Source organism: Camelina sativa, chromosome 4 (genome assembly GCF_000633955.1).
Source record: "Camelina sativa cultivar DH55 chromosome 4, Cs, whole genome shotgun sequence".
NCBI lineage: Eukaryota > Viridiplantae > Streptophyta > Magnoliopsida > Brassicales > Brassicaceae > Camelina > Camelina sativa.
The window spans coordinates 25,246,148-25,265,901 of NC_025688.1; the positions used below are offsets into that span (position 1 = coordinate 25,246,148).

General features: G+C 36.1%; 2 protein-coding genes and 1 pseudogene across 2 annotated transcripts; 1 reads left to right on the forward strand and 2 right to left on the reverse strand.

Annotated features, from left to right (window-relative positions):
- LOC104782372 lies at positions 4,908-7,219 on the reverse strand (annotated as a pseudogene).
- Positions 8,185-10,434, reverse strand: LOC104782373 (protein NUCLEAR FUSION DEFECTIVE 4-like). The gene is made up of 2 exons (XM_010507287.2): positions 9,795-10,434; positions 8,185-9,619 (listed from the first exon to the last, which is right to left on the reverse strand). Exons 1-2 carry the CDS (start codon positions 10,351-10,353, stop codon positions 8,379-8,381), a joined length of 1,800 nt encoding a protein of 599 aa, XP_010505589.1. The 5' UTR covers positions 10,354-10,434; the 3' UTR covers positions 8,185-8,378.
- Positions 15,871-19,044, forward strand: LOC104782375 (pentatricopeptide repeat-containing protein At2g39230, mitochondrial-like). Its single transcript, XM_010507288.2, has one exon. The coding sequence runs from the start codon at positions 15,896-15,898 to the stop codon at positions 18,488-18,490; it is 2,595 nt and encodes an 864-aa protein (XP_010505590.1). The 5' UTR covers positions 15,871-15,895; the 3' UTR covers positions 18,491-19,044.

Consider the following 19,754-nt stretch of genomic DNA (forward strand, 5'->3'; position numbering starts at 1 on the left):
TCTCGAAGTCATGAGTTTACTAGAATAATGGACTTACACATTTTCACCCTAAGCTTAAAATTGATAAAGTAGTACTCAAATCATTTCATCAGGCGGTTGATTAATTAAATAGTTTTATAATTTTAAAATAGATGGTCTGAGTCAACTCAATTCATATCGAACATTGTCATTCCGTGAAGTGTATTTGATCTTAACTTCCAAAGAGTTGACCTGATCCTTGGTAAGGCTGTGGTGTAAATTTAGGTATCCATCTTTGTTTTGACCCCTGATCCCAAATTTTCAATCTTAACTGATGATCTCGTTTGGTTTCCTTCGTTGAATTTAGTATTCTTTGTCCACATCGTCATTCAATATAAAAATTCAGATAAATTCGTTGTTGAAACTTGAAAGTCATCTCTTAAAACGTGTTGTCCCCTTATTTTTTTTTTGCAAGTTGGACAAATTCAATTCAGATTAAATTTTAGTGAAATTCAGATTAAATTTTAGTGAAATTCAGAGTTAATCTATAAATAGATTATCAGAGATAATATTTCTGCAAGTTAGACGACAAATTTAAACAACAATAAATAATTTTCATTTCTTGTTACGTAATTGAAATTATATTTATGTAATTCTACTAGTCTAGATTTAAGTAGCACCACTTGAACTTTCTATGATTTAGATAATGGCTTTTCTCGTTTGACCAGCAATTAAGTATCTTAATTAGATAGTAAACAAAAATAGAAATTTAAGTAGAGTTTCTTATTATAGGTTACGAAGTTATTAACTACTTTAAAAAAAAATGATATTAAACGTGCTCAAGATTGCCTTCAGATCCTAACTATGAAAATAACTGAACAAGAAATTTATTGCTTTCGAAGCCAATTAGTATACGGAAAGGAAATATCTAAATTTTTTTTAAAAATGTTTGTAATTATATACTTTGTGTCCATAAAAAAAATATGTAGTCGTTCTATATATTTGCTGCCGTTGGTGCTTTACGTAATTTAATTATTTTCTTATATATCTCAGTTTCAATATTTCCAAAATTCTCTTATAATTTTTTAAAAATATATAAATTATACATATTATTTTTAATATTGATGTAAAATAGTTACAAGTTTACAACAAATGATGTTAGTTCTAGATTTCAATTCATGACATGAAATAGCTTTTAGGTGATTGCTTGTGAATATATTTACTAGTTTGTATAAACTTTGGTGGGCTTGATTCGGCCGACAAAAAAAAAACAATTCACGGGCATCAGGTAGATATAAATAAAGCCCATTCGCTCAAAGAGTTTTGGGAACATTTTCTCCATTAAAGTCTTAATTAATCACTCTAAGCGCTACCAACTACTGGACAATATAATAGAACTGGAGTCTTGCATCCCAACTCTGTTTATTAAACTTATCCCATAATATATAAATTTGACAAAAGAGTATTGGACCAATGTATTTGAAGATATAGTTCAGTCCGATTAATGTTTGTAATTGGCCTACTCTTCGTACTTTCGATGTATGACTACTTTTGTGGAATTAAAGGATTTTCCTGCGAACTTAGGAGTATAATTAATTATGTAAGCGTTACATATAACTACAAGAATATGCCAAACAAAATTCAATCTCGAACTTTGATTCCTGTGTTGTTTTATTATTATAAGAAGAAAGATTTGTTGCAGCTCTTTTTGTTTGTTTGTTTGTGTGGATAATAATTAATTTGAATACGCATCGACATTGTTGCTTCTCCACATGTTATTCCAGCTGGAGTGTTTCGGCACGTTGGCCACTTCTCGAGTTATTAAAAATGGTATTTCGTGTACCTATAATGTTGTCCAAACTATAAAATATTTGGTCAGTACGTGTACCCTATATGTTTTTTCTTCGTTTTAATATATTTATTGACTTCACGTAATTTTTTAAACCTTGATTAGTTAGTTCGTCTAGATCCCACAAGTGTAATCTAAATATATGAGAAATACAAAGGTATAAATAACTCTTATAGTATAGCAATTTTGAAATTCCCAGTCTCTTAAAAAGTTTTGTCTAGCTTGCAACCTTTTTCCAAAGTAACTAAAGTCATTTTGATGAAAATAAACAAATGTTGAGTCGTGACGTTAAGTTTTAATTCAGTATTCTGCAGGCTCATCATCCATGTTCTTCACCATATTCGAATCTTTTGTGAGATATGAATATGATGGGTTGAAAATGGCGTCATACATATTTTCTATTTTATTTTCTTTTGACTATTAAAAGTTTAAAACCATACGTTTACATATGTGTGATCACTTCACTATTATTGGAAAACTAAACAAAAACTAAAATATATTATTGGACAACCGGTTGTTATAATTTTCTTATGCCGAAATATGGACGCTACTGATACCTCTGAAGTCTCATCCGAGATTCTTGGACGATTGGCCTCGATAATGAATGTATGACGTCGCTGCATAATCAAATTTACTATTATGTGTTTGATTAAATATTCTATTATGAATTTTTATAAGTATTTTCTGCTGAAGATTAATAATTGCTGGAACCTATAAGATATTTTAAATTTTCAAAAATATCAAATATTTGTTTATTGGAAAAGAATCCAAAACATGAAACAAAAAAAAACAAAAGATTGTGAGGGTTTCGAAATTTTGGATTGCTTTCCTGATCCATATATCTACAACTTATAAACTTAGCAGATGATGATTTATCAAAATCGTACGTTACTTGCAAAAGTATCTGGGGTATGGCTTTGGACGAGCCTATCATATATATGGAGATGGAGGAAAGCCTATCATCCATCGTGAGAACTTTCTCATGGAAGCTCGCAAGTTACCTCACAACGACGGGTCGCCAGTGAGTGGACGGATTTTTCAGTTTCAAGGACTTATGCTTCGGTTGTGCAAAGTAAAGGAGAGCCACCAGTTCATCAAAGGGAGTACTCTTCGATTTATAAGGTCGAGACAACTTATCATAGAAACGTTGTTTCTGAGACTGAGGATTACACGGAGAATATCAATGTGGGTAAGTAATCCTCAACACATAGACGTGGCGAAACGTCACATGGATGGACGTAATTAGTTTTCTATATATAATTTGTGGTATTTTTGATATATCTACATTTTTTCCACATCACATTGATATAAAGGAAGAAATAAATTATGATATTTTTGAGGATTGGCATATTCAAAAATATAGTGTTGTTCCATATATATCGGCATTGGAGGAAGGAGTGAAAGTAATTAAATTGTTTTTTAAAAAATATTTTCAGATTTAGACCTCTGTCGATATGTTTTTTATTTAATTTAAATTCATGTACTCAGATCGAGTTTAATTGGTGTATCTCTTATAATTTGGACTACCAGTCGATCAGCGCGGGGAACTTCAGTGTTGGTGGAAAATTTTCTTGAGTCGTAAGCTATCTTTTAACTGTTGAACGATCGTCTTGTTGTGAATTTCTCTGATAATGACTTGTTTTGATTTGGTATATTTGTCGCTGGTGCACTTCGACCTGGTCTAGTAAAGTTTGTGTATCTGTGTTAGGTTAAAATTATCACTATTTCAGTATCTGTATTGCCGAACCATGACGGCACGATACTGCTATACCTCTAATCCGAGATTCTTGGACGGTTGTATACATAACTGAAAAAAAGACATAAAAAGTGTTATTCTTTTTTTTTTTTTCTTGAACAAACAAAAAGTGTTATTCTCAATTTATTATTATTCTTTCTAATTGTCATTTTTCTACAAAACATCCTAAAATATTATTTGGGGTCGACTTTTCTATTGTATCCTACTGTTATGTCTTTATCGATTATTTTTGTCAACTTAAGTGTAAAATATTCACGAGTGTATCTTTTCAAATCCAGTATCCACTAACTAAAGTTTGAGAATTTCTTTGTAATATGTGTTTTCTAGAAATGTTGCACGTTTGAGATTTTTTTAGACCTTAAACCCGTTAGCCGTTCAACTTTCCACATATCATGGTGGCGCACCCGTTCCAGATTTACATTACGGAAGTGTATATGGACATTAAAGTCCATATCATACCAACACACATGTTCTAAGTCCTCCCACTTGCAATAATTTGGTTCTTTATCTTTTTATTGATGTATTTAAAGGAACCCCTGCGTTGTGGCTCACAAATCACATGTCCGACTCATAAGTTGACTCATGCATGACTCTTGCCTATCTCCAAATTTTAGTTCTTCACTACTATCCAAACTCCTAGCACACGTAACAATAAAGACCTTCAAATAAAATATTGGTTCAAGAAAGAAAAAAAGCTAGCTAAAACCAAAAAGGAACAAGTGATGGACTATGTGTTTATATCTATTTTTTGACAATCATCTACTAAATACCATACCTTATCCTACCCTCCTTTGCCTAATACTTTGCCTTACACATCATCCTTGTCTTTCTCCACCACTGGAGCCGGCGCTGCCATCTCCGTCTCGGCGGCCAAGGCTGTTTCTCTAAACTTTTTGTAGATATCACTCTTGTAAAATGTTTTGGTCCGGATCACCAAAACCGTCGACACCAATACACCGAACAAAGTTACCGCAGTAATTATTATAAAAGACAACTTAAAACAAGATGTGCCTATGCAACTCAAATCTTGCACACCCGTTCTCATTTTTCCTGATGCCTTATTCTGCTTATCCGCCTCCACGTAGTACAAATACCCAGCGACCCTAACGTTTAGCAAATAAGACCCGACCAGGCTTGCTACCGACCCAAAGTTATACAATGTGGAGTAGTGCTTAAGCCCGANCATGTTCTAAGTCCTCCCACTTGCAATAATTTGGTTCTTTATCTTTTTATTGATGTATTTAAAGGAACCCCTGCGTTGTGGCTCACAAATCACATGTCCGACTCATAAGTTGACTCATGCATGACTCTTGCCTATCTCCAAATTTTAGTTCTTCACTACTATCCAAACTCCTAGCACACGTAACAATAAAGACCTTCAAATAAAATATTGGTTCAAGAAAGAAAAAAAGCTAGCTAAAACCAAAAAGGAACAAGTGATGGACTATGTGTTTATATCTATTTTTTGACAATCATCTACTAAATACCATACCTTATCCTACCCTCCTTTGCCTAATACTTTGCCTTACACATCATCCTTGTCTTTCTCCACCACTGGAGCCGGCGCTGCCATCTCCGTCTCGGCGGCCAAGGCTGTTTCTCTAAACTTTTTGTAGATATCACTCTTGTAAAATGTTTTGGTCCGGATCACCAAAACCGTCGACACCAATACACCGAACAAAGTTACCGCAGTAATTATTATAAAAGACAACTTAAAACAAGATGTGCCTATGCAACTCAAATCTTGCACACCCGTTCTCATTTTTCCTGATGCCTTATTCTGCTTATCCGCCTCCACGTAGTACAAATACCCAGCGACCCTAACGTTTAGCAAATAAGACCCGACCAGACTTGCTACCGACCCAAAGTTATACAATGTGGAGTAGTGCTTAAGCCCGAAAATTTCCGAGATGATAGCGAATATAAGCGGCCATTGTGCACCAAAGCAGAATCCTATAATGACTGATGCGACGTAGAGTCCACCAGGGACATTAAAAAGCTATGAGGAGGTGGCCAGCGCATGAAAAGAGGACCAGCATTGTGAGCATTATAGGTCTTGGGAATTTGTATTTGACCAAGAAGACCACAGAGACCACACCTGAGACCACACGACCAAAGTAAATCCCATATGCTCACGAGTGACACAAACGTGCTTATGCCTCTCTTCGGGTAACCCAATGAGCTTCGGATTTGACCCAAATTGTCTGTCGCCGTCAAAGTCCCTCCCACACCACATATTGATGCTAAGCACAATATTAACATGTCTACGCTAAACAACGCTTGCAATATCGTATAGTCTTCTCCTCTCTTGGGTGGGTTAAACATAGTCGTCCAACACGATTCCGTTTTCTCCCTCTCTCCCTCTTCCTCCTTCTCTGACCCTTCATCTTCGTCTTTTGATGAATCTATGTTGGGCTTCTCGGTGACTATATTGATCTGCGCTGGATCGTCAAGGGCAACTTTTTCTCCGTCCAAAGCTTCTTCTCTTCCAAGACGACGATTATGATGGGCAAAAGAAGAAAGACGATCACCACCGCGGCGCTACCTCCAAACTCGCTCCGTGTAAAGCCAAAGAGTTTGTCAACGATGATGGCTACCATAAGAAACGTCGCGAGCCCGAGAGATATGTAGAGGAAGTTATAGAACACTTTAACCTCGTTGGTTTGTCTCTGCACTTTCATTATTCTTATCGTCCTCAAATACGCAAACGAGACTGCCGCGGGCAACCAACCTGCAAATTTAATCACTCATACTTGGTTTCGATCCAAGATTTAGCCGGTTAGTCAAAACTTATATTTTCTTCCAGGTTCTGAGATCATTTATAACCTCATCAAGATTCATGTTATAACCACTGAACTCTGTTTTGCTCTGTTTAACTCTGTATCGTGCCCTTTATATAGTCTCATCGATGATTATAATTTGTTCATACCTATCATCAAGATAAAGGGCTTTTGTATCTTCACCATAAAAGGCGTGGTAAAGCTGTGTAATAATGGCGCCACTAAGACCAACATAGCCCTTGAGAATCCCCAAGACAACCCCACGTGACTCCGGGAAGTTCTTAACGCCCGTGACGAGCGATCTGGTATTAGCAAACGACTGCGAGTTGGCTCCGACGCAGATATAGAGACACATCTGCCAAACTTGAGGTTTCGAGATACGTTTTGTGACGGCGAGCCAAATCATGAAGTATCCAAAGAAGTTAAGGACTGCTCCGATTAAGAGAACAACCCAAGGCGGGGTCACCTCATTGACTCGACCCGCGGCCGCGAGGACTCCGACGTTGGCTCCGAGATCTTTGAAGAAACTTAGGAGATTAAGAGTGGTTTGGTCGTAACCTAAAGTTTTCTGGATATCGTTTGAATAGAGACTGAACATGTAAGTGGCTCCAGCCATCGACATGATTAAGAGACTCGCAAAGAACGTGAACCATCTTTTAGTTAGGATTTGGATGGCTAAGCTCTTCATCGAGCCACCGGGAGTTGCATCCACCATTTTTAGGGTTTAGCAGAGAAGTCTATGTGTCGTTAAAGAAGAAAGAGGGCGACAACCGTTATTATTGACGTGTTGATTTGGAGTGATCAGAGAGTGGAAGGTTTGACTTGGAAGCTCTGCTTCATTTGTATTATATTAAAAAAAAGTGGCAACAATTTCCATGCAAGGGTGGATAGTTTCTCTAGAACGAATATAATTTAATCCTTCTACAATAGGATTTAGAATTTTTTACATTTTTTTTTATTTTACATTTTTGTACTCAATCACATTTATGATAGCTTTTAAAAATAAAATTAAAAAAAAAAACAAGATAGATATAATTCAGAGTAACCCGCCCATATGAAGTGTTTGGATAGTCATACTCATTGCTCATATACGTGGTGTGCTTCTTACAAACACCACAAATTCTCTGAACATAATATATCATAAATTTTGGGTTTAAGAAACCTAATTTTGGAAGTGTGATTAAACTACATACTATCGTCTAATACTTTATATACTCTTTTATAAATTTAAAATTTTGTGGTATTCATGGAATAAATGAGTTTTTTTGTGGTAATTCTGAAGAAAAAAAACATAAAACTTCACGATCCAGTGTATTTTTTCAAGTGCCATTTTTCTAAAATAGTTTTGTTTCATCCTAAAATAATTAATATTTGAAGCCGACTTTCCTACAATATATGTTATGTCTTTTTCGATTCTCTTTACCCACTATGTTTGAAATAACTTCACGACTGTATCATTTCAAATCCAATATCCACTAACTAAAGTTTGAGATTTTTATCTTTTCGAATATATGTTTTCTAGAAATGTTGCACGTTTTCAATTTTCTTTCGATATTAAACCCGTTTATCGTTCAACTTTCCACATATCAGGGTGACGCACTCGCTCCAGATTTACCATTACGCGATTGTATACCGACATTAAAGTCCATGTTGTACCAACACACGTGAGCCAAGTCCTCCCACTTGCAATAATTGAATTCTTTATCTTTTAATGATTTGTTCAAAGTAAGCTCTTGTGGATCACAAAATCACAAGTCCAACTCATTTAGTTGACTCATGACCCTTGCCTAATGTCCAAATTTTACCCCTTCACTACTATCCAAACTCCTAAAACGCAAAACGATAAAAACATCAAATATAAAGTATTGCATAAAAAACATAAAACTATTATAAAAACATGACTGATGGACTGATGGGTTTCACATTGGTGAGATATATAAAAGTGTTTACAAAAAATACTTGACCATATTTTTCTTATCTAGCATCTTTAACTTAACAATCATCTACCAAATACTTTACCCCCTTCCTTTGCCTACTACTTTGCCTTTACATTATCCTTGTCTTCCTTCGCCACAGTGGATCTGGCCGTAGCTGTTGCTGCCATCTCCGTTTCAGCGGCCAAGGCTTTTTCTCTAAACTTTTTGTAGATATCACTCTTGTAAAACTTTTTGGTCCGGATCACCAAAACCAACGAGACCAATACACCGAAGAAAGTTACCGCAGTAATTATTATAAATGACAACTTAAAACAAGACGTGCCTATGCAATTCAAATCTTCCCCATCCCTTCTTGCGTTCCCTATCCCTAATGCCTTATTTTGCTTTTGCGCCTCTACGTCGTACAAATACCCTGCGACCCGAACGTTTAGCAAGTAAGACCCGATCGGGCTCGCGACCGACCCGAAGTTATACAACGTTGAGTAGTACTTAAGCCCGAAAATCTCGGAAATGATAGCAAATAGAAGCGGCCATTGCGCACCGAAACAAAACCCTATGATGACTGATGCGACGTAGAGTCCACCGGGGACATTAAAAGCAATGAGTAGGTGACCGGCGCAGGACAAGAGAAGGACCAGTGTGAGCATTAGAGGTCTTGGGAATTTGTATTTGATCAAGAAGATCTCAGAGACCACTCCTGAAACAACACGACCATAGTAATTCCATATGCTTACGAGTGACACAAACGTGCTTACGCTTCTCTTTGGATAACCCAACGAGCTTCCGATTTGACCCAAATTGTCTATCGCCGTCAAAGTCCCTCCTACACCACATATCGTTGCTAAGAACAAAATCAACATGTCTATGCTAAACAAGGCTTGCAAGATCGTATAGTCATCTCCTCTCTCCGGTGGGTTAAACATAGTCGTCCAACACGACGGCGTTTTCACCGTCTCCCGCTTCTCCTCCTCCTTGTCTGACCTTTCATCTTGGTCTTTAACCTCTGATGTATCTAAGGCGGGTTTCTCTGTGACGATATTGATCGGTGTTGGATTGTTTAAAGCGACTTGCTTCTCCGTCCAAAGCTTCCTTTCTTCCAATACGACAATAATGATGGGCAAAAGAAGCAAGACGATCACCACGGCTGCGCTACCTCCAAACTCACTCTGTGTGAAGCCGGAGAGCTTGTTAATGATGATGACCACCATGAGAAACGTCGCGAGCCCGAGCGATATGTAGAGGAAGTTATAGAACACCTTTAGCTCGTTTGTTTGTCTTTTCACTTTCATTATTCTTATTGTTCTCAAAAACGCAAACGATACTACTGCAGGCAACCAACCTACAAATACATATCATTCATAAAAAGTCATTCATCATTGTTTTTGATAAAATAGACTAATCAAGATTAACATCATAACCATTGACCTCTGTTTTGCTCTGTTTTGCTCTGTTTTGCTCTGTTTTGCTCTGTTTCATGTCATTATCATCAATAAATTTTATAAAATTGAGCTTACCGATCATCAAGATGAGCTCTTTTGTGTCTTCACCATAGAAGGCGTGGTAGAGCTGTGTAATAATGGCGCCACTAAGACCAACGTAGCCTTTGAGAATCCCCAAGACAACCCCACGTGACTCCGGGAAGTTCTTAACGCACGTGACGAGAGATCCAGTGTTAGCGAAAGCCTGAGAGTTGGCTCCGACGCAGATGTAGAGACACATGTGCCAAACTTGAGGTTTCGAGATCCGTTTCGTGACTGCGAGCCAAATCATGAAGTATCCGAAGAAGTTAAGGACGGCTCCGATCAAGAGGATGAACCACGGCGGGGTCACCTCATTGAGTAGACCCGCGAGGACTCCGACGTTGGCTCCTAGATCTTTGAAGAAACTAAGGAGATTAAGAGTGGTTTGGTCGTAGCCTAAGGTTTTCTTGATATCGCTTGAGTAGATACTGAACATGTAAGTGGCTCCAGCTGTCGACATGATTAAGAGACTCCCGAAGAACATAAACCATCTCCCGGTTAGGGTTTGGACGGCTAAGCCCTTCATTGAGCCACCGGGACTTGCAGCCACCATTTTTTGGGAGTTAGGAGAGAAGTGTATATCGAGAGGGATGCTTTTGGGTGTGTTCTTGGTTGGAATATATTGGCCACGAAGTGAGCGTGAGAGAAGGTAGAGGGGGAAGACCGTTGACATTGACTTGGAGAGTGATTAGGATAGGAGGGTTATAAATGGAAGCTAATATGCTGGTTATTGTATATTAAAAGGAAACTAGGATAATTATTTTATAATTATATATATTAAAATGGATATTGATATATTAAATTGGATAATGATGTATTTTAATGTAAAAAAGAATTTAATGGAAACAAATTGTACATATGTAAAGTTTACATGTGACACATGGCAAATGATGATTTTCATGGTAACAAATTTAATCCTTTGAAACAGGAAGTAGAAAAAAAATAAAATGATTTTGACTATTGTTGGATGAAGAAGGAAAGGAAGACATTTATGGTAGCTTGATAGCTGTTCAAAAATAAAGATAAGATAGAGATATTCATTAAGACCGCCCATATTAAGCCGGGTGGTGGCTCCTTTGTGTGAAATGAATTTGTAACGTATTTAGACATATATAAGCATGTATATATCCTATGATATCATATGTATGATTTCTTCTCAAAGAAACAATTATAATAAACATTTGTAATAAATAATATTATTAATTATTATATAATAATTTTTAATAAGTGATAACACATAGAAACATCCTTAATTAGTGTTTGGAGTGCTTTGGAAAAATTAAGAGGGTTGACCAAAAATAAAAAATTTAAGAGAATATTGAAAGCAATTTTAATTTCTAAGAAATCTACAATTATTAGTAAAAAAAACTCTTACATAGCAAATCTACGGTAATAGTGGAAGAATGTATAACACATACAATCGGTTCAACTGCCGGTTTGAACAGATTTAGTAAGTTTTAATTATTATTAAATATAAAAATATAGTATTTGTGTAGGCTACATTATTTGCAAACTCGAAGGCTTTTGAATTATAAATAATTAAATTTAATTTAAGATTAACTCATCATCTCCTAGCTTCTCGGAGTTGTAAAATTACACGGATAGTCGGATACTACGTTTACAATACGTCAGAAATTGTGAATATCTTCGAAACGTACAAAATCTACAATACGACGTCAGTGGTTAGCTAAGCCACGTCGAATAACATTTCACGTCACTCTAGTTCTAGTTTGGTTATTGCATGATCAATAATAATGGTCTATAGGATACGTAGGTGTAAAAGACAGATGTGAAAACCGATTAATGAGTAGAATTCAGTATTGGACTTATGCATATGCATGAATTATGTATGATAATGTTATTATAATAAATGCACCTACTAAGTTTTCAATAATTTTGGACAAACATTCATATTGCAAAATTAGTGGACCTTTCTATTTATCAATAAGCATATAGCTACTAGTAATATTAGCTAGTAAATGGAAGTAACGTAGTCGTTAACAGAAAGAGGCATAGGCAACAAAAAGATTAGGTGTATAAGTACGAATCACATTCAATGCAAATTAAGTTATTGACAATGAGTTTTCAAGAACCCTATTTTTGATGAAATAAGATGTCACATTCTAATCGTTTGGTTTTTCCAAACTCCAATACGTTTAAATGTCAAAGTATTATGCCTATACATGAATTCATTATAGCTTTGATTTTCTAATCACAAAACATTTCTGTGTTAAAAGTTATATATATCGTATATGTTTTCCTTTACGTATAATTAACTTTTGCAAATAAATGTACTATTTAATTTATAATTTTTTTCAAACGCAAATAGACAGATAATGTACAAATTGTAATAGTCTTCCATGATTATGAGAATTGCCCTAATAACATTGTCCCAAAATTAAAAATATTTATAGTAGTTGGGAAGTAATATCGCCGTTAGCTTTTGTCAACAACTTGATCAACGTGTGGAAAATGAATGAATCGTCGAAAAGATGATTTTCCAATATTATGTTTCTCTTAATTTCAACGTTCTAATTCGACTATATTAGTTCTCGTGACGTAGTTTGTTTCTATGCAATGTTCTAGATTTCGAATGATAAGAATATGTTAATTTTTATGGCGAAAGAATACAAACAAAAAAAGCGAAAAAGGTCGAATCAAATAATATATCGTCTAAGACATTTCTAATCTCTTTATTTCATTATATTCCGGTGCATTAGTCTTAATAAGTATTGACAAAAGAACTCAAAAACAAATCTCAATAAGTGTACTGCTGAACGGGCAACTCTGCGTATAAGATCTTTTTCTTTCTGAACGGCAAATCAAAATAAATAAAATTAGAATATCTCAAAATTGAAATAATGATACACCAACTAAATCGAATAAGAGATCCTTTTGGAAATAAGAACGTACTGAGTCTAACTAGACTTATATAAGTTTTTTTTTTTTTTTTTTGACTTCAAAAACACAATACTTTATTACGCAAGATCGAATAGGTTAGTCTCAGGAGCCAACCATTCCGGAATCTGCGAGCTAAAAAACTAGACTTAATATAAGTTATAACATCACATTAGAAAAGAAGACTATATTATGATAAACTAGTCTTTAGTTATTTCTATTTTTATCAAACACGAAACTCGTTAATTATATAATATTAAACGATCACGATCTTAACAACTAGGATTTAACGACTTAATCCCTAAACAATATAATCAGTCAGCAAGAATGCAGGAACATAACACCTTCTCCATGACCATGACTACATCTCATGTCATATGTATGACGAATTACTACTTAATTGGTCTGACTGCTCACAGTTTCTTACTTGACGAAGATTTCGAGTATAATAAATTTAACTTGCTTTCGCTGAATAGTCGGTCAATGTATAGTAGTATTTTTCTTATTTGGTTCAGAGCCTTGCTGACCCGGATCAATAAATGAAAGTATTTGTCTATTTGATATACATTATTTAATTAGGCGTTTCTTGTTTGTATACCAAACTGAAGACGTGCAATATGAAAGCTCCAAAGAAAGACGTAGTTATGAGACTGGAAAATTTATATAAAAGACATATGAGGCCTCTCCATGATTATGTTGACTTTTTAAGCTGAATATATTGACTTTTAAACCTGAACGTATGAACATTTTATTTTTGTTAAAGAGGTTTTGTTATTTGTTACTTCATAGACAACTCATTCACCATTGATCCTTAGTCATTGCACTTCCACCCTATCATCCTTTGGTTGATAAACTTTTTTCCTTTTTGTATATCTATGAAGCTAGGCGTTAGATTTCCCTTTCGCCTTTGCTATGTATTCTTGATGTTTTGTATATACTGTGAATATGTAACTATGTTGCATTCTTTAACCTGTGGTTTTCGCATTTATGTCCAAGGGTAATATATATTACCTTTAAGCTCTATATGACATATTTTTTTAGCTGGATGCCTGGATCATAATGCTCTAAATTCGTTAGGATATGGACCAACAATGAAATTACAGAGCATCGCGTGCAGTAGTTTGACCCACACACCCGTGTGGTATGCTTCACATAATCATTTTAGTCGGTTCGTATACGAGTTGTGGGCACACGACAACATCTCTCCTAACACATGGACGTTGACTTTTTAACTCAAATGTACTGTTTCCTTTTCTTTTTTTTTTGGTTTTGTGAATTTTTTTGGTGCAGTAGGCCTGGGCTTTCGGCAGAACCCAGTTAAACCATTAGTATAGTAACCTATGTCCATTGTATATCATTTGTATATCTTGTTTCACTTCAATATGTGGAGTTTAATTACTAACAGTTTACATGATATTTTGCACATGTAACTGATATCAGTCCTTGTGTTTGGAAAATAGGTATGGAAGTTATATATTATCCTCATCAACATCCACAAATATTTTGTATTTGTGAATATTAAAAATATATATGTTCCAGTGTGATCTCTATCACTGCTAAAATTATGGTGTTTTCTTTTCTTTTTTTCTTCTTCTACATACCATCTAGTTTCCCACTTACTTCCAGATTAAGACCCATGTAAATTTCAACTGTGAGACGATTTAATAGTTTTGTTGAAAATTATACTTACATCTTTTTTTAAAATCATCTAATGCTTTTGGAATCATAATTTGACAATATGGATGAAGATACCATTTTGTCAACAAAGAAGGTACATAGTTTTATTTTTCTTTCCCTATTACAACATCTTTCACTTAAAGAAAAACCTAACACTTTTGAAAACAACGATTTACTATTAAAGACCGACGAATTCAACTATCAACTATAGTTATATACTTAATGCAATCGACGATCTAACATTCAACTATCAACTGTAGTTCACAAACCGTTGGTATTTTCTTTACACCAAATGTAAAATGTTAGCTGTAAGATCTGTTAAATCATTGTTCTACTTATAGATTAAGATAAAATCTAAAACAAAATGTATGATGAGTTAGTCATTTTGAGACTTAACCGACACATATATACAATGTTCCCTGCCCAAGCACACGCACAAGAACGACGACAACATTTACTTCTTCTTTTTGTGTGTATGTGTGTGTGACCTACAAACCATTCCAATCCAAGCAAGCAACAGAGCGTGATAGAATTTTCAAGAGTGTCTGAAAAAGTGAATGAGAGAGTGAACATGTCTTGGTTAGCAACGTAACAAGCGAAATAAAAAAAAGTTTGGATTGTTATATGAGGAAAAAGACGACACACCTCTCGCTGTGCCACAACATCGACATCATCAGACACTTCGACACCATCAGATTCCTTTTTAATGTACATTAACTGAATAAGTTGATCATATTGATCGGTATCCCCCTGGATTTAACAAAAGAAACACAGAAAACATATGTGAGAATTAACATGTGAAATTAAGAAGAAACATTAATTTGTGTAAGACTCACATTTTGGACAGATGCAAGGGCAGTTCTAATGGTAAACACCAAATCTGTATCGTTTAACTCAGCATTGTCCACTGCAGGGTCTGAGATGAAAGAGCCACTCGGAACTTCTTCTGCTCCCATATCTTCTCTATGAAAACAAAAAAAAACACAGCTGTTGCTACTGACTTCGAAATTTGACCTACTAAAGAACCAAAAACACAATTCAACATGCAACATTGGACCAGCTTATACCAAAACCCTCGAGAAATCGATTCTTATATTCAATTTTTCTTCCCCTTGTATAAGAAACCCTAAGGATTTTTCTTCTAAACCAAGAAAGCAGATCGAGTCCACCATAAACAAACAAATTTGTTAGAGAACTCACCGATGAACAATTTACGCTATGCTCTCCGCGAAACCCCTAAACCTTCAAAATTAACTATATCAATATCTTTAAAAAGCACCTAGAAAAAATTATTTCTCATAACCTTTTTTTTGTTACCTAATTTCAATATTGGAACTTTGTGAGTTTGTTCAATTCAATATACAGGAAAATGTAAGCAAACGGCGCCGTTTTGGTGTGGAGGGTTTAAGCATTGGTACGCAACGTCGTCGTTTAGGTTCGAAGGGTTTTACCGTTTTAGTGATTTTCTTCTTCTTCTTCTCCGATTCGCTTCTCTCTAGTGCTGAAGCTAGAGAATAAAAATGACAACTTTCATGGCTTCAAGACGATTCCGTCCACCTCTTTTACTCCGTCGTTTGATAAACCTTAAACCCTTTTCTTCTTCACAGTCTCGATTGCCCAATCCACCTTGTTATCAACGTCGAAACATTTCCGATTCCACTAATGAAGTCACCTCAGAGCTACAATATCCACATACAACCTCTGCAACGGTCCACTCACCTTCGATTCCAATCATAAATACTGAGAATCAAGGCGATGATGATGTGGACGACGCTCGTGTAATCCAAGTGCTTCTAGGTCGTAGGAACGACCCTGTCTCGGCTCTTCAGTATTGTAATTGGGCCAAGCCTTTACCTCGTCTTTACGAGGAAGGTGGAGATGTCTTCTGGGTACTCGTTCATATCTTATTTACTTCTCCTCACACGCACGATCGCGCCAGCAATTTGCTCGTTATGTTCGTTTCTAGCAGCAACCCAACTGTAACTCCAAGCGTCATGGTTAACAATTTGGTTGATTCGTCTAAAAGGTTTGGTTTTGAAGAACTAAGCTCACGAGCTTTCAATTACTTGTTGAACGCTTATGTTAGAACTAGGCGAATGGACTATGCTGTAGATTGTTTTGATTTGATGGTGGAACGAAATGTGGTTCCTTTTGTGCCGTATGTGAACAACGTTTTAAGATCTTTAGTTCGGAGTAATCTGATTGATGAGGCTAAGGAGGTTTATAATAAGATGGTTTTGATTGGTGTTGGTGGTGATAATGTCACGACTCAGCTTTTGATGCGAGCTAGTTTGAGAGAACGAAAGCCCGAAGAGGCTGTGAGAATTTTCAGGAGAGTGATGAGTAGAGGAGCAGAAGCAGATGGGCTGTTGTATAGTTTTGCTGTTCAAGCTGCTTGTAAGATGCCTGATTTGGTTTTGGCGATGGATTTGGTGAGGGAAATGAGCGAGAAGTTAGGTGTCCCTGCCTCTCAGGAAACGTATACTAGTGTGATTGTGGCTTGTGTGAAGGAAGGTAAGATGGAGGAGGCCGTGAGGGTTACGGATGAGATGGTTGGTTTTGGGATACCTATGAGTGTTATTGCTGCAACGAGTTTGATTACTGGATATTGCAAGGGGAATGAGTTGGGTAAGGCTTTGGAATTTTTTAATAGAATGGAGGAGGAAGGGCTGGCTCCGGACAAAGTTATGTTTTCGGTTATGATTGAATGGTTCTGTAAGACTATGGATATGGAGAAAGCTGTTGAGATTTACAAACGGATGAAATCTGTAGGGATTGCTCCTTCATCTGTTCTTGTCCACACAATGATCCAAGGGTTTTTGAAAGCCGAGTTACCAGAAGCAGCGCTAGAGATTTTCAGTGACAGTTTTGAAACCTGGACTGCGCACGGTTTCATGTGTAACAAGATTTTTCTATTGTTATGCAAGCAAGGTAAGGTTGATGCTGCGACGAGCTTCTTGAGGATGATGGAAGATAAAGGGATTGAGCCGAATGTTGTTTTTTACAATAACTTGATGCTTGCTCATTGCAGGATGAAAAACATGGACTTGGCTTCTTCAATTTTCTCAGAGATGCTGGAAAAGGGTTTAAAGCCTAATAACTTCACTTACTCCATCTTAATTGATGGATTTTTCAAGAATCAGGATGTACAGAGTGCTTGGGATGTGATCAATCAGATGAATGCTTCCAATTTCGAGGCTAACGAAGTCATATATAATACATTCATCAATGGTTTGTGCAAAGTTGGTCAGACATCTAAAGCAAAAGAGATGTTGCAAAGTTTGGTCAAAGAAGAGCGATGTTCAAGGAGTTGCACGAGTTACAATAGCATCATAGATGGATTTGTCAAAGAAGGTGAAACCGATTCTGCTGTAGAAACGTACAGAGAGATGAGTGGAAACGGTATATCCCCAAATGTTGTAACCTTCACCAGCTTGATCAATGGATTCTGCAAAAGTAACAGAATGGATCTAGCTCTTGAAATGATACATGAAATGAAAAGCAAGGATTTGAAACTTGATGTTCCAGCCTACGGTGCACTAATAGACGGGTTCTGTAAAAAGCATGACATGAAAACCGCATATACTCTCTTCTCTGAACTCATGGGACTAGGATTGATACCAAATGTGTCTGTCTACAATAGTTTGATTTCAGGATTCCGTAATCTGGGAAAGATGGATGCAGCAATTGACCTGTACAAGAAAATGGTGAATGATGGGATAAGTTGTGATCTGTTTACATATACAACGCTGATCGATGGGTTGTTAAAAGGCGGAAATCTAATCGCCGCATCTGATTTGTACTCAGAGTTGGTTGCTTTGGGGATTGTCCCTGATGAAATCTTGCACATGGTACTTGTCAACGGTCTTAGTAAGAAGGGACAGTTTGTGAGAGCAAGCAAGTTGTTAGAGGAGATGAAGAAGAAAAATATGACTCCAAATGTGTTAATTTACAGCACTGTTATTGCAGGACACCATAGAGAAGGAAATCTCAATGAGGCTTTTAGACTTCATGAAGAGATGCTTGAGAAAGGTTTAGTACATGATGATACTGTATTGAATTTACTCGTGAGTGGAAAAGTTCAGAAACCTCTTGCTAGCTGCAGCCAAGATTAATAATATATTGGCTTCTTCCTCAGACGAGATCTAGCCACTAAAAATCCTTTTGATCGTTGGAAGACATACAAGATCTTCCTAACTCTTTTGGGTAAAATGCTGTACGGGAGCAGGATTTTGTAGTGCTATTAAGTGAAGCGAATGCAGGAATATGCTTACAGGTGGTTTCAAGTTGATCAAGGTCTTCCAGTGTTAAGAGTGTGGCAAGTCAAAGCAAAAGCGTTATGCAAATTGCTGTCGTGCATTTGATCAAATTCTCCATGTAAATCTTCCTCAAGCAGTTACCGACTGTAATTCACAAACATGTTTCTTTAGAGTGTCTTGTGTAAATATATATAAAGGAGGGAGGGGGAGAGAATCTCCTGAGGATGTTAGAACAGTTAAATCAGTTTTGAAGATTCTGATACTATTTCATTATCCTATGAACAGTTAAATCAGTTTTGAAGATTCTGATACTATTTCATTATCCTATGAACAGTTAAATCAGTTTTGAAGATTCTGATACTATTTCATTATCCTATGAACAGTTAAATCAGTTTTGAAGATTCTGATACTATTTCACTCTTCGGGTGCATCATACACTGGGATACTAACCTATAACTGTTGATGTAAGCCTTGTGCAGCAGAGAGGACTACATAGGAAACAAAATTTAACAAATCACATATGTTTTTAACATGCATACAAAGATAATGCCACAGAAAACAAAGGAAACTTGAAACATATCGTTACAATCATTACCTTCTGTCAGTTTTTTTACAGCAGTCTCTCTCTCTCTATGTTTATAACATGCTAGCCACAAAAGGAGCAGACAAAAGTAGCTAGCTAGATAATCCACTGCACTCCTCCTGTTTAGTAAGGGAAAAAATAAAACCACGTACAAGTGGTCAGTCTGGTGACAACAGAGCTTGATATCATGCAGAGAAAATTTTACCATGAAAGGATAAGATGAAACTCACCTAGTATCTAGAGTTTTGTTGCTAGAATAAATGTCCAACAGTTTCCTGGAAAATTTCACACCACAAATTTCAGGATCGAGTGAGCACGCTTAGAACATCAGGTATTGCAGACGAAAGCGAGATGAATCTAAGCCAAGAAATCTCATGCCAACAAATGAAGTAAAATGTTATTGTTGCTTTCAGGTTCAAACAGAAGTATTGTAATTAGTAATCTTCAAATTTCGTTTCATATTTTTCTGGCTTTGGGGTTTATGATTTAATCTGATGATAACCAACCTGAAAGTAAATATAGTTTTGACGAAATCGA

What these genes read in the sequence shown, in the direction of transcription:
- LOC104782373 (XM_010507287.2), bottom strand. Translation starts at nt 10,353, where the DNA reads ATGGTGGCTGCAAGTCCCGGTGGCTCAATGAAGGGCTTAGCCGTCCAA. An exon ending in AGAGCTCATCTTGATGATCG is followed by an intron (nt 9,620 to 9,794) that starts GTAAGCTCAATT and finishes ATGTATTTGTAG; the next exon opens with GTTGGTTGCCTGCAGTAGTA.
- LOC104782375 (XM_010507288.2), top strand. Translation starts at nt 15,896, where the DNA reads ATGACAACTTTCATGGCTTCAAGACGATTCCGTCCACCTCTTTTACTC.